This window comes from Pochonia chlamydosporia, chromosome 4, assembly GCF_001653235.2.
Source record: "Pochonia chlamydosporia 170 chromosome 4, whole genome shotgun sequence".
Classification (NCBI taxonomy): domain Eukaryota; kingdom Fungi; phylum Ascomycota; class Sordariomycetes; order Hypocreales; family Clavicipitaceae; genus Pochonia; species Pochonia chlamydosporia.
Window position 1 is genome coordinate 4,141,983 of NC_035793.1, and position 13,601 is coordinate 4,155,583.

The window sequence follows — 13,601 nt, forward strand, 5'->3', positions numbered from 1 at the left end:
GCCCACTTGAGCCCAGTTCTGGGGTAAATTGCGCCTCTAGCCTAGTTGCTAGAGACAACCAAGCGTCTGGCAGACAGAGGGCAAAGGCAGAGCCAGCCACATACGAACCCATGTAAGGGGTTGGTGGCAGCCGAGCGCGCAATCAAGTCTTGTCAGCACCAGACATCAACATTGAATGGGGGAGAAGACCGTTGTGGCTAGGCCACTCACTTTTCCACGCTATTCATCCAGGCAAGCACCAGCTGGCCAACCACGACAGGAACAGCCAACATCCCAGCAGCCACAAATTGCCTTTGACACCACCAACGCACCTGATTGATGCATCTTGCGAAGAAGAAACAGCAAATATTAATACTCGCGATACGACTGTCTGCTATAATATTTGCGGTGCTATAATACGTGACGGCTCTAAATATATATCTTTACCACGAATTATGTCGTCCGGATGATCCGGTCCCAGCAAACACGCACGAAGCAACCCCAAATGTGACCAGTATCTCAATAAAGAAAACATTGCCAACACAATCAGCCAGGGCGGAGTTCCCATCATCCAGCAAAGCTAGCCACTCGCAACTTTGAATGAATACCAAATGCAGCTGGCATCCGCAGGCAGAGACCCGTGCACCCAAACAATCACTCCCAACCATAAGTCGGTCAAGAAAATACCCAAACAATTACGTATCAAACATTGAATTCCTCTAGAAACATTAAAGCACTCCTCCCTGCCAAACTCCTCCTCCTCAAACAAGCGAAACCGCCCAATCTCCCCAAAATGAGCAATGACGTCCTTGCCATGCGCAGATCGCTCTGCGCAATGAAATCATCCCCTCCGTGACCTGCCACGTGATATCCCACATCCAGCTCCCCATTGACCAATAGCGCCTAACCGTTGTGCAATGGTGAAATCATACGACGCCGAACGCACCCGGTTAGCTGCAAAGCCAAGGCTAAAGCTTCTGACCAGCTTTTTGCCCTCAACCTCCACCCTCGTCGTCATTCCTCAATCAACAACAACCTCACGCAAAACAGCAACAATGGCTTCCTTAATCCCCCGCCGTCTATTCAGCACTACTGCTCGTCGTCTGCAGACGTCTGATAACCTGAAGACCGAGACGAAGCGCAACCCCGAGCTTATGGTGCGTCATAATCCTTGACTCCAACTCTCATCAATCCGAGCAAGACATCCATTGTCAATTCCTCGAAACTACATCGCACGAAGAGTCCTCAGCTAACTGTTACAGATCCTCGGTGGTGTCATGGTTGCTGCTCTCGGCGGTGCCGGCTTCTACTTTGGTATGTCGAATTCCGACCAGTTACTCTCACATATGCTAATGGGTGCAGGCCGCTCTCCTACCAAGTCCACCTCCGAAAGCCCCGTCACCATCGCCAGCAGACCCTGGGAGGGCGAGGGCGAGGGTAAATACAAGTACCACCCCGGCGGTGACCTTACCAAGGAGCCCAAGGACGCTCCTAGCGCTTTGAACGTCGTGGTTGTTCCCAACGTCACTTTGCCGGCGGAGCTGCACGAAAAGTACAACAAGTGGGGTAAGGAGGGATACCCTTAGGGAGTGTTTTGGAGACTGTGTAATTGATGGGCCTGGCGGAGTTGTAAAGCATACGAAAACGGGTGGCAAAAGATTCGACAAATTATGCGTCAGGGTGTATGGTTTGTCTGTGTAAAGTTAGTGGAAGTTGAGCATCGTTGATTGAACCTGTTGAAACAAATATCATTTTAGCTCTCACATGGATTGCTACTCTGCAACAACTGTGCTATCACAAACACATCATGTAACTCATGCATTATAAATCGCTACATCTAGCCATGCCCAAAAACACCAGAATACCAAGAAACCACCTCATCCCATGCATCCCTCCAACTCCTACCAAACTCGGAAATCACGCCGCCAACATCTGTATCTCCTCAGCCGTAAGCCCAAACAAGTGCAGCAAATCCAACAAGCTCTCCGAATTCAACCTCGCATCCGCCTCCATCTGCACCCTCGGCTTCGCATTCCACGCCACTCCCAGTCCCGCCTCCGCCAGCATCAACAGGTCGTTGGCGCCGTCACCAACAGCCACCACCTGCGACGGATCAATCCCCTCCTTGGCCGCAATCTCAAGCAGCAGATCGCGCTTGCGCTCCTTGCCCACGATCTTGCCTGTCGTCACGCCCGTCAGCTTGCCATCCTCTACGATGACCTCGTTCGCAAAGGCATAGTCTATGCCCAGCTGCTCGGCGAGCCAGCCTGTCAACGGTTGAAATCCACCCGACAGCACGGCCGTCTTGACGCCCAGTCGTTTCAGGGCCCTAATCAACTCGGGCACACCCTTTGTGACGTCTAACACAGGACGCAACTCGTCAAACACGGTTGCGCTAACACCCTTCAGAAGAGCGACGCGCTCGCGGAACGAGGCCTCGAATTCCAATTCACCCATCATGGCGCGGTGAGTGATGTCTGCTACACGGGCGGCCAGATCCGATGGCTCTTTGATAGTCTCTGCCATGAGCTCAATCACCTCTTGTGTAATCAGCGTACTATCCATGTCGAACACCACCAAGCGCGGGTGTCTCCTCCAGACCACATCCGGCTGCAGCACAACATCGACATTCCACTCCTGCTCGAACCGGTAAATCATCTCATGTTTACGCAGGTCAGACAGACCCAGGCATTCAGGTGACGGGGCCGGCGAGAGGCTAAGTTCAACAATACGAGGTGTATCCGGGTTATCAAGACACCTGTGCGACGAGTGTGGTTCATCCGCCCCACGCGGCTGCGGAAAAGTCGACATGAGATGCAAAAACGACGCTATGCACAGCGGTGAAATGTACGAGCCATAAATATGATCCAGCTGTTCTGATTCCTGCGTCGGCGGTTCCAGCGGGAAAGCGTCCATGTTCGTCGTGGGCGCCATATTCGGAGGCAGCGTCTCATTGCTATCCGACAGACCAGCCGGTCTAGTCGAAGCCGGCGCAGAGCCAGACGACGCCCCCTTGTAGAATAACGTTGCGACCAGGCGATCCGACTTGTGTCCCGGGGCCGGCGCGCAGTTTGCATGCGACAGACTATGGCTCAGTCCGCTCTCGACTATCGTCGCCGGCATGTCGTCCTGCGGGACGCCGCGGAAGGGCAAGATGCTCTTTGGTGAGGTCGACTTGGGCGGGGGGCTTCTCCCCTCGACGACCTCGTCGATGCCGTGGTAGGGTTCTGACTTTTTGGGCGGTCTGTATTGCTGGTGATCGCTCAGATACGAGCTGCTGCGGCGCATGTTTTCCATCTGCGGACGAGACGCCGACAGTTTGCGCCCGGCAGTTTCGGCCATGGTTTCTTTTTCTTCTTTTTTTGAGCTGTGATGTTCGTGGTATAGTGGAAAAGGACTGGTCTGCAGACGGGTTGATCGGAAAAGAAAGAAGAATGAAACGTGTACCGCGGCAGTTATTGTAGAGCTGAATCCAACAAGGCGTCTGGTCCCGAAATATGAGCAGCTAAAAAAAAGTCGAGGGGTTAAATTGGTGTGGTTTGGTGGTTCAAAGTTGTGCGACGTCGGCGGCGCGAACTGTCCGTGGGCGTCTTGGCGGGGAACAAAAGTGGTTTGAGACTGGAGGTAAAATGACTCTTTGTTCCTGCACTCGGGACTTGGAATAAGCAGTTGTGCAAAGGAAGTAGATTTTATGAAATGAAGGAGGATTCAATTGCGCAGTGAGGCAATTGTCAGCATTGAAGAAAAGGGCCAGGTGATTGTGGCCTGGAGTTGAACCAAACCACCACAGGCTACAGAGTGCTCAAGTGGACTGATGGACTGACTGACTGACTGACTGACTGACTGACTGGAGCAGGCGCACATGGAGACATGGAAGACTGAAAAGGGCCAGTTGATCAGTTTGGGGGGACAGTTCTGACGAGTCGTGTGTCTCAACGGCCGCCACCAACTTCACTTTGACTAGAAGTCAAGCATCGCCCCGCACCGCCGTTGAAGTTGACTGTCATGTTCCTGTCAGTCAGGTTACAGTATGACTTGCGACAGGATCAAGGGTCAACTGGTGCTGGTGTGTGGTGTGGTCGTGGTCTTTTCAACTAACTGGTGGGTCAGCAACTGTCTCAAGGCTGAAGCGAGGCAGGTGATGATGGTGCAGTGGTTGCACGGCAATATTCAATTTATTTGCAGATATTCCATACGGCTCTCGATACATTGCATGTACGCAGGATCAATGGAACACAACATTGAACCACCAGACTGCAGCTGCATGTCGGTGCTTCCAACAATCTGGTACTAACCCCGTCCCTCGGCAACATGAATTCCGATGCCCTCAACCTTGCACATCAGAGGCATCTGTCGACTCGACGTACTTCACAATAATTAACACACACATGCAATTTGAAACTCGACTTCATGACATGGCCAGTGGATCGTCATATCGATTCAGGCGCTGCGTCATCCCTAGTCCCTAATCCCAGACGGAATAGCGCCAAAATGCCCTGACAGACAGCAAAGTGTGGGACCAAAAATGACAAGGGACTTCCATGTTGACTAGACCAGATTTGGCCCAGACATGGACCAGGCTAGGCGCTTTTCGGAGCAAACTCTCCAGTTCACCAGACTCCACATGGCAACATTTATGTCAACTGGTCTCCATGTTCATGCACATCTCATAAATCACAGGCAGCTGCATGCATGCAATTCACAATTAATATCCGCCGCCCATTTGAAACAATCAATTGCCATCCCCATCATGTGATCATGTCAGTTAAACTGCCCCTGATTTAAATTTGGTGTTTTTAAATGTATTCGCAACATATGAATAATGTAAAAGTTAGTTGTATTAATCTGTGCAATTGTTGTCTGGTCTCCTTCGTTCAACACTCTATCATGACAAAAACTTGGACCTGCATATTGGTAACATTGGAACAATTTGCACGCCCTACCTTGATCTCTAAACTAGGATTTCGAAGTTACGTTTTCCATAATCCAAACATGGCTTTTACAGCATACCTTGGCAGTAAAAAGTCAACTGGTAACAATCTAGACATTATTGTTGTATCCTCCACAAATACCGCCAAAGCTATCCAGAATCGGTTCCATGTCAACTCACCAACCTGAATAATTCTGCCCTTTGCTGTATTCATCAAAACCATACGAGTGCATGCCACTAGCAACACCATTGGCAACCACATAATCCAAATCACCCTTCCACTTAGCATAAGAAACACCCCAGGCAACAGGACCAAAGGCCCGGGCCAAACCCCCAACAATACCAGCCGTCCAACGAGCGAACTCTTTTTGTTTCTCAATCGAGTCCAGATGAACACTCTCCAAAGACGCATACCGCTGATCAGCTGATGCTCGAACACCATCAAAATCCGCCTGCGTATACATTGTATTCCGACACGCGATTAAATCTGCCTTTGTACGATCGTACTCCGCCTTCACATCCTGCCATGTGGTGAAGCTGCTTCCAAAGTCGGACGGCGAAAGACTACCAATATTGGCTGCAGCCAGCAATCCAGTTAGCCGGTTGATTTCGGCATCCTTGCTCGTCAGTTCTGCGGTCAACTGGGCGACCTCGGCATGAGTTCCAGTTGTACCGGACGTCTGCGGGACTCGGTGATTGAGGGCATCGCGAGATTTGGGGATTCCCCCTGGGGTAACGACATTTGAAGCCTCCCTATCATACTCCTCGCCGTCATCAGCCGCCACGGGCGTGACGTTGATCACATCGGGTCCAGGTTGGTAAAAGACGCAGTTGGGGCGATACAAATCAGCCTTGGTATCTCGAGAGGCCGCGACGGCGGAATATTCAACTCGCTGTGACGGAGGCTGAGCACCACCCAAGAGGGCGTCGTGGGCGACAATACCTGGCTCGGTATCCCACCCTTCCTGGTACGACAGCTCGGCGATTTGGTCGCCATGGGACTCCAAGATGGTGTAGATCCGGATGCGAAGATTCGAATTGTCCGAATCATCGCCGGCATACCAGCAAAGAGCGCTGATGGGAGCTTTCGGAACAAGTTGATATGGCGGGATGGAGTCATCTAATATGCCATTGTTCAGTCTCAAGGTGTCAGCCATTACCAACCATTGCAATGAAACTCATCAAGCTGGTTTAGTCACTCACTCGTCTCCCACCGCCCAATCCCCGCATTATCCCAAAAGCTTTCCATGATGAAGCCACTCTCACCCTGATAATAGAGACGCACATCTTTAGATTTCCTAGCGGAAACGGCGGACAGGCGACTATTTTCTCGGGCTCCAAGAATCCTTGGTCCTAGCACTTGCCAACCCGCTNGCTCTTCCGCGGCGGCCCTTGTAATACAGAATCTCGCGCACTGGATGTTTGCCGCTGGTATCGGGATTCTCCTGGTAGAATACACGGAGCTTGGTATCATCCTTCTCGGGACGAGCGACGGCTAGTTGCGATCCCGGCGCAACATTTCCGTTTTGCAAAATAACACTGTAGGCCCAAGTGGTCACGCCGGACGTGTGGTGGCCCTGACACTATTTTCCCTCTCCGTTAGTCAGCACGTCGTTCTCAAAGTATTGCGAAATCTCCTTACCTCACAGATGTTATATTGGTTATCCAAATAGTATAGCCGAATCTCGAGATTCAGACCTCAGCAAAGAAAGCTCTCACAAACTGCTGACAGCGAGGGAGTTACCTGAGACTCGTTGCCCACGTTCCAACTGGTGGCCGTGATGGGAGACTTGCTCTTCGCATTGGATGCGATGACGCCATCTCCTCTCGTGAACCACCCATGTCCATCTTCAAACGACGACTCCCGAATCAGGTCATCTTTACCCTGGTAGTAGGCGCGAATGTGCTTTTTGTTGTCCTGAAAGAACTCGATTGCGTCGAGGCTCGTGAAATCCATGACTGTAGGGTTAGAGAAGCTGTTGTCGCGGCTCGAGAAGTTGCACGAAGCGAAGCGGTATTAGAAGGAGGGGCAGGCTCATCAGGGGACTTCTAAAGTTCATACTTGTTGGTGCGGTATTTCCGTCCCAAGACTGCTGACTGCTGAGGCTGTCAACTTTGGCTGAAGACCGAAACAAGACAGCTGCAGGTGATGAAGGAGGAAGCATGCATTTGAACGAAAAACCACCAATCGCGTGAGTTGCACAACCGCCAATGGGATGAGACCGTCTTGAGGGCCCGATACCTGTTGGAAGACTTATACAAATAGGATACCTTGAAGTCTTTCAGATTATATTGAGTTTTGGAGGGCTGTTACACGTATGATGCGCTTGCATGTATTAGTTCCTGATGGTTCTTGTGGTCTTAGTTGCTGAGGATGTGGTAGAACTTAAAAGTAGGCGTTAAGGGGAGATTGTGAGTGTAAGAGAGGATATATGTAATGGGAAGGAACGAAGGTATCGCAAAATGTGCTAGCTTAACAGAACCTGATGGCTTGAAAGGCACTGTTGGTTAGGGACCTCTCTAAACCTACAAGACTATCTAGGTACTTACCATAAAAACAATAGTAAGATAGGTATGTGTAGTCTGACAGAAGGTGACAATATCTTACTGTAAAGACTCTACTACAAGCGGGGATCGCTTTGTCAGAAAGGGGCATTGTCTACAGTCTGTGGTCAAAAGTATTTAGACATACTTTACCTATGTATACACTAACAAAGCTCAATATGCCTCAGCACGAAACGCGATGTGCGATACCTTTTCTTGTTTAAATAGTTCCAACACCCCACCGTAGTAGCAGAACACTTTTCTGTTGGCACCCTGACGCCTTACAAGCGTCAAGTGTCCTGAACCGTCTTGAAAAACACCTCCCGCATGTTAGAGAAAAAGACCAACACTGAGAGTGATTAAATGCCCGGAACAATACGGAATGGAGTGAGCTAGTTAGAACCGGAAGGAAATATCCGACGCTTCAAGAAGCTGTCAACACTGCAGTGAAAACAAATGTAAATGCAGTTTCTCAACATACAGGCAAATACTGACATTATACGTAAGTAATATTATACTCGTCTCCCAGCAGTATCAATAAGAATAGAGGCAGCTTCCCACGAAGAGGGAAAGACGTGGTGGGACAGTACAAAGTATAGGGTAGGCTCCGTCACCAAATGCAATTGTGGAACCTGTGCTCCCAGAATCTGCACACACACACATATCAACACCACAATTGGTGCATCATAGGGCCCAAATCCTGCAAGTAATACACTCAAGCATGAACCGTAAACATCAGCTTGAAATCCTTTCACGGGCTCAACCGATCCAGACCCATGCTTCCTCGATCCTAGCCTCACCGTCCCCGTCCAGTCCCGTCAGCATCTTGTTTTCCCTCTCTTTCCNCTTTCCCTGCCTACGCGGCGCTCGGTGGTGTGCACCGACTCCCGCACACAGCCCGACGAGCCGAGACTTTGGCCCTCCGACAGCCCATTCTATACTGCAGCTCCGGTGTTGAAGGAATTCGGCATGGCCGTGTATGGTGAATTACACTATCAGCCGATGATGACTTATACCCGTTTACAAATCTGTTATGCTGCTTGAACACGCCTGTAGATGCTCGTGTTGGCTCATTGTTTGTACAGCTTGGTAGGGTACGACATCAGTCGGAAGATGCGGCACATGTTAGTAACGCTCTGTGGATGGCAGGCTACCCTTCCTCGCCGACCCGTTCAACGCGTCTTTAACAAATTGGTGTAAATGATCACGCACTTTGGAGTTTCTCCTCTCATCTCCGTGGCTCAACACCTTGGATCTTGCAAAACTTGAACTTGCTTGATTCCATACTCCGTCGACGGCTCGTCGCATTGTAACGCCCCCGCATGGACATGTACGATGCAGGTGAATCATCAACGGCGTGTACTTTCCCTTTCCTACTATCGGCGATGAGATCATCAATATCGCCATACTGCGAACCGACCATTTCTAATACTTTGCCCCGGAAAACCCTTCGCCAGCCCCAGAAAATAGAACTGGGTACGTAGTCGGTACAAAATACCCCGCTAACGTAACACATTAGCCTGTTGATCAAAGTACCCGCTACATCTTTCAGGCCGGTCCCGTTACTAACTGACCAATCATACTTCACCGTTCAACATCGCGGAAGCAATGGCGTCGATGTCGTGATCGCTCCAAAACGCACACCAGACGCTGGGGTGCATGTTCCTATTTGCTGGCCCCCTTGAGACCGTGGTTAGGCAGTCGAAAAGACTGCCAAATCACTCAATGGCCTCGGAGCAATCAGGTGAATAGTGTATGATGTGCTTTTCAAAGCTATTGTAGTTGCACCGTCCAATTAGTCAGGGTGGGAAAACCCCCTTCCCTCCTCGTTCCGGCTTGAAAGCACACACCATTCCGGACTTAAACATCTGAGGACGCCTTCTTCCTGTATAGACGTGCCTGCTCCTTCTCTTCCATTCCATCTTTAGAAGGTCTTGCCGTAATCCTGTCTATTCGTCAGCGTCAATCTTGATACTTAACGTCTCATCATCCCCTCCGCAACTTTGGAAGGAAGAAAATCACATACCTTTACGAGGATATATAGGCAGGCATCGGTCCCTCGCCTGACCCTGTTCACACCGGAGATACAAAGAGAAAACCCCTCTTTCTCAAACACATAGAAACAACTTGTTTCTACAAACCGTCACACATAACCATGCCTTCAGTCATGGCGGACACCATCTCTCACTCGTCATTTGTTGACGAAAAAGTCGAGCCGGAATCAGGATATGCCTCAGGACAATCCGACTATTCACCCGAGGAGCCCTCTCGACCAGATGTCTCTCTGACCAAGGCCCATGTCGAATATCTCAACAAGCAGATGGAGCCCATGCACCCCATGGACATTCTTCGCTTCTGCAAAATCATGTTCCCCAACCTGTTCCAATCAACGGCATTCGGTCTCACTGGCCTCGCCACCATGGACATGCTTTCCAAGATTCAAGACGAGAACCCAGAGTCAAAACCCGTCGAGCTGATCTTCCTGGATACCTTGTATCACTTCAAGGAGACGCACGACCTGCTCCAGCGTGTCAAGGCTCGCTATCCCAACGTCCCCGTCAATGTGTTCAAGCCCGACGGCATGAACACTGTCGAGCAATTTGAGGAGACGTACGGCCAGGAGTTGTGGAACACGGCCGATGAAATGTACGACTGGATCGTCAAGGTTGAGCCTCTGCAGCGGGCGTACGACGAACTCAAGGTGACTGCTGTTCTAAACGGCCGCCGTCGCTCACAAGGCGCCGCTCGCGGCTCCATCCCCATCATCGAGCTCGACGAGGAGAGAAACGTCATCAAGATCAACCCCATGGCCACTTGGTCCTTCTCCCAGGTCAACGAGTACATCAAGCAGCACAACGTGCCCTACAATGCTCTCCTTGACCAAGGGTACAAGTCCGTCGGCGACTGGCACTCGACTGCCCCCGTCAAGGACGGTGAGGATGAGCGTGCCGGCCGTTGGAAGGGCAAGGCCAAGACTGAGTGTGGCATCCACAACAAGCAGTCCCGATATGCGCAATTCGTTGCTGAGATGGAGGCAAAGCAAGTTGCCCCTGTTTCATAGAACGCTGCATACTCATTTCATTTGACGCATACACTTGTGTGCGAGCCCTCAGTATACATGGCCAGCGATTATTTTTAACGATCTTATGAGTTTTTCTTGCGCTTTCCGCATCAACTAAAAGGAGTTTTGGGTGTTGGAGCCATCAGGAGAGTAGGTTGAGCTCCGGGCAGTTTGTTTTTTACCAATATCATTGGCACGGCGTTCTAGATGGGAGCATGGAGGGAGTCTCGGTGGAGGAAACTATGTGCGCATAATACTAGACGCAACATAGAATGAAGTAGCAAAAATGGAATATTGTTAAAATAAGAAGCTCGCTTGAATCATTGTGAATCTTGGTTTGACGTTGAAATCTGACGTGATGTTGAGCCTCATGACCACTTGCCACAAAGTTTGGTGCTTACCCCGCGTGATGATCTGATTGGTGCGTTCGTGGGCACCATAAACGATCCCAGCTTGACATGTTTGCTGCGTGAGCCCACCATTTCAAGATATTCAACTAACAAAATTTTTGAGCTTATAAAAAAGACTGGATTTGATATCGTTTCAATGAGTGTAAGCTTTTTGCTGTCTTAACTGATTACTACATTGAGACACCAGCATTTCTACCTAGGTATATAAACTTGTTATCATTTCCACGGACAAAAAGACAAATCGGCCTCTCAACCACACAAATGCAGCAAAAAAGGGATCTCCCCGATCCCTCACAATCCTTCACCGAGAAAAAGACCAAAATCCTAGAACAGCTATCCGTCCCAGACGCCCAATACACAGACCTCTCGCCAAAAGGAACCGTCGACAAAGGAATCCGCCATCTCATCGACGAAATCAACAGCACATCCGGGTTCGTAACAACCAGCAGTTGCGCCGGCAGAGTCAGCGTTTTTCAAGAGGGCAGAAAAGCACCGCTAGCTGCAGGCGGGGATGCAGATGTCGATGAAGGTCCTTCCGCTCAGGTAGCTGGTGTGGGAGGGAAAGGCGCAGGCGGGACATGGCTATTCGTTTCTCATGATCCTGTCGAGGGGCAAGATTGGGTGACTGACCTGCAACTTGTTGATGAACATGGCAGTCAAGACGGTAAAAGCAGATTAATACATTTCAAATTTGAGCCAATGGTAGGAAGCCCCCTCTTGAGAGCGTAGGATATAGCTGACGTTGACAGATTCTTCATGTTCTAACTGCATCTTTGGCACACGCACAACTCCTCCTGCGGTCTGCACTACAAGCCGGGTTTAGAGAGTCAGGCGCCATAAACATTACGTCTGATTCAAAAACTACGCCGATAGTGGCAGTTCGCTCCATGGGACTGGGGTTCGAGTCATTGATTGGGTATGAATCGAATGGGCGACGGTGCACCCTCGTGACGGCTTCATATCTACGGATGTTGATGGATATTGGGAATGAGCGGTTTCTAGAGAATGCGAAGCGTATTGAGAGATTTCGGATTGCATTTAAGGAGAGTCTGGCGCCGAAGATGGCTAGGAGGAATCCTGAGGGGCGGGAGTGGGAGGACGCGGCGAGCAGGAGGGAGAGAATGAGGGAGGAGGGGCTGAGGAGGAAGGCTTTGAAGGCCGAGGATGTAGAGAAGGGTGAAACGGTGGACGATGAGGATATGTATGAGGGGTTGGAGTAGTTGGCTATTTGATGTGTATTAGTTTTGTCGGAGATGGGAGAGACTCTTAGTAATTTTGGATACGAGTACATGACTTGTGGCAGCATTGATAAGACAGTATGGGTACACTGGAGCATTTGGCTCTCGAAATGGGTTGTTATATTTATAGCTTCGGAGGAATTATGCCACATCGTTGACCGTGGTCGGGAATATGAAAATCTAACAAAGTGATGTACTGTTTCACGGTTGTTGGTGGTCTTGCATTGATTAAGGGAGCAGTCGGTAACAACGTAGGCTTCATGTGCGTCTGACTTCTCCGTAGAATACCAACAACATTTGTTTCGTGTTTACCCAGTATTGCAATGTCAATGAATGTCAATTAAAATGGTTTGTACATCATTTATTCTCTATGCCGCTTCCTTCAATGTAGTAATGTACACAGCCCAGGCTTTTCTACTCATATCGTAAACCCAACCACCGGCCACTGATGCCAATAAGCAGGTAATAGTAACAATGAACATTTTTCAGGCTCCACTCAATGTGCTCGCGACTCTCTTTTGCAACAAGCAAGAAAGATAAACCCAAAACACTCTTTTATGACGTGACCTTATCAACCCAGGTCTTCTCCAGCTTCTTCACCTCAGCCTTAAAGTCTTCCACCTCTTGCCAGCAGTCAAGCGGCCGTCGGTCGTGCTCCCGCAGACATCGAATCACTGCGCTGCGAGCATTCTCCACATTCTCCGGCAGTTCGCGGACCTTCTTTCTCTCGTCGAGCTTGCGTCGTAGCTCGTCGACCTCCTTGCCGAGGGAGAAGCTGGTGGGCTTGTTGTCGTCGCTGTGTTCTGAGGAGGCAATTTTCTCGTGTGCGACGTTGAGGGCTTCGGATTCCTGCTTCTGGAGCTTCTTGAGCTCCTCAGCGACGCGAGCCTGGATGTGCTGCTCGATTAATTTGGCGCGAGAGGCATCAGTCTGTGACGAAACGTGTCTCGGTCAGCGGACATTGGTTATTGGCACAGGATGTGATTCGACGTTGCAATTGATACATGGAACGACTGCGTAAATGCATCAAAGGGTTGGGCTTCGTACCTCGGGGCTGGATTTTAGTGAATCGAGGACATCGAGAGAGACACTGGGTGGCCCTGAGCTGTTTTGATGGTTAGCGAAAAATATTGTACCCTTGATTGACGGCATGAATTGCTGTGTTTCTGGACGTACGCCTTCCATTCATACTGGCCGTTGGCCTCTTGTTTAGACGCGTTGGCACCCATCGTGTCGAGCTCAATGGCAGTGCGACAATTGTTCGACTACAGCTTGTGATGCCGTTCGGCGGCCAGTCTGGAAATTTCCGGCAGCATTTCGGGTGCGTCACTCTTCCGCGGGACGAATTTGGTGCCTGAGGTGTTAGTCCGGCTGCACCCGAGCATCGTCCCAAGCCTTAAGGTGGCTGGGTGCTCCAAAGTGTGGCTGAGCTGAGACGC

The 13,601-nt window shown here is 50.3% G+C and overlaps 6 protein-coding genes across 6 annotated transcripts; 3 read left to right on the plus strand and 3 right to left on the minus strand.

Moving 5' to 3' along the window:
* Positions 1-1,034: 1,034 nt before the first annotated feature.
* VFPPC_14446 (hypothetical protein) lies at positions 1,035-1,565 on the plus strand (the record flags this gene model as incomplete). The annotated part of the gene is made up of 3 exons (XM_018292215.1): positions 1,035-1,136; positions 1,242-1,293; positions 1,342-1,565. 3 exons carry the CDS (start codon positions 1,035-1,037, stop codon positions 1,563-1,565), a joined length of 378 nt encoding a protein of 125 aa, XP_018144269.1.
* A 331-nt stretch (positions 1,566-1,896) lies between these two features.
* VFPPC_08624 (phosphoserine phosphatase) lies at positions 1,897-3,321 on the minus strand (the record flags this gene model as incomplete). The annotated part of the gene is made up of 1 exon (XM_018287299.1): positions 1,897-3,321. The coding sequence occupies one exon, from the start codon at positions 3,319-3,321 to the stop codon at positions 1,897-1,899; it is 1,425 nt and encodes a 474-aa protein (XP_018144270.1).
* Positions 3,322-5,085: 1,764 nt separating this feature from the next.
* Positions 5,086-6,866, minus strand: VFPPC_14447 (fungal fucose-specific lectin domain-containing protein; the record flags this gene model as incomplete). Its single annotated transcript, XM_022428917.1, has 5 exons — positions 5,086-6,029; positions 6,113-6,231; positions 6,311-6,492; positions 6,552-6,593; positions 6,654-6,866. 5 exons carry the CDS (start codon positions 6,864-6,866, stop codon positions 5,086-5,088), a joined length of 1,500 nt encoding a protein of 499 aa, XP_022284421.1.
* Positions 6,867-9,608: 2,742 nt separating this feature from the next.
* Positions 9,609-10,514, plus strand: VFPPC_08625 (phosphoadenosine phosphosulfate reductase; the record flags this gene model as incomplete). Its single annotated transcript, XM_018287300.1, has 1 exon — positions 9,609-10,514. One exon carries the CDS (start codon positions 9,609-9,611, stop codon positions 10,512-10,514), a length of 906 nt encoding a protein of 301 aa, XP_018144272.1.
* Positions 10,515-11,185: 671 nt separating this feature from the next.
* Positions 11,186-12,144, plus strand: VFPPC_08626 (tRNA wybutosine-synthesizing protein; the record flags this gene model as incomplete). The annotated part of the gene is made up of 2 exons (XM_018287301.1): positions 11,186-11,626; positions 11,674-12,144. 2 exons carry the CDS (start codon positions 11,186-11,188, stop codon positions 12,142-12,144), a joined length of 912 nt encoding a protein of 303 aa, XP_018144273.1.
* A 573-nt stretch (positions 12,145-12,717) lies between these two features.
* On the minus strand, positions 12,718-13,391 carry VFPPC_14448 (hypothetical protein; the record flags this gene model as incomplete). The annotated part of the gene is made up of 3 exons (XM_018292217.1): positions 12,718-13,092; positions 13,210-13,267; positions 13,339-13,391. The coding sequence occupies 3 exons, from the start codon at positions 13,389-13,391 to the stop codon at positions 12,718-12,720; spliced, it is 486 nt and encodes a 161-aa protein (XP_018144274.1).
* Positions 13,392-13,601: the final 210 nt, after the last annotated feature.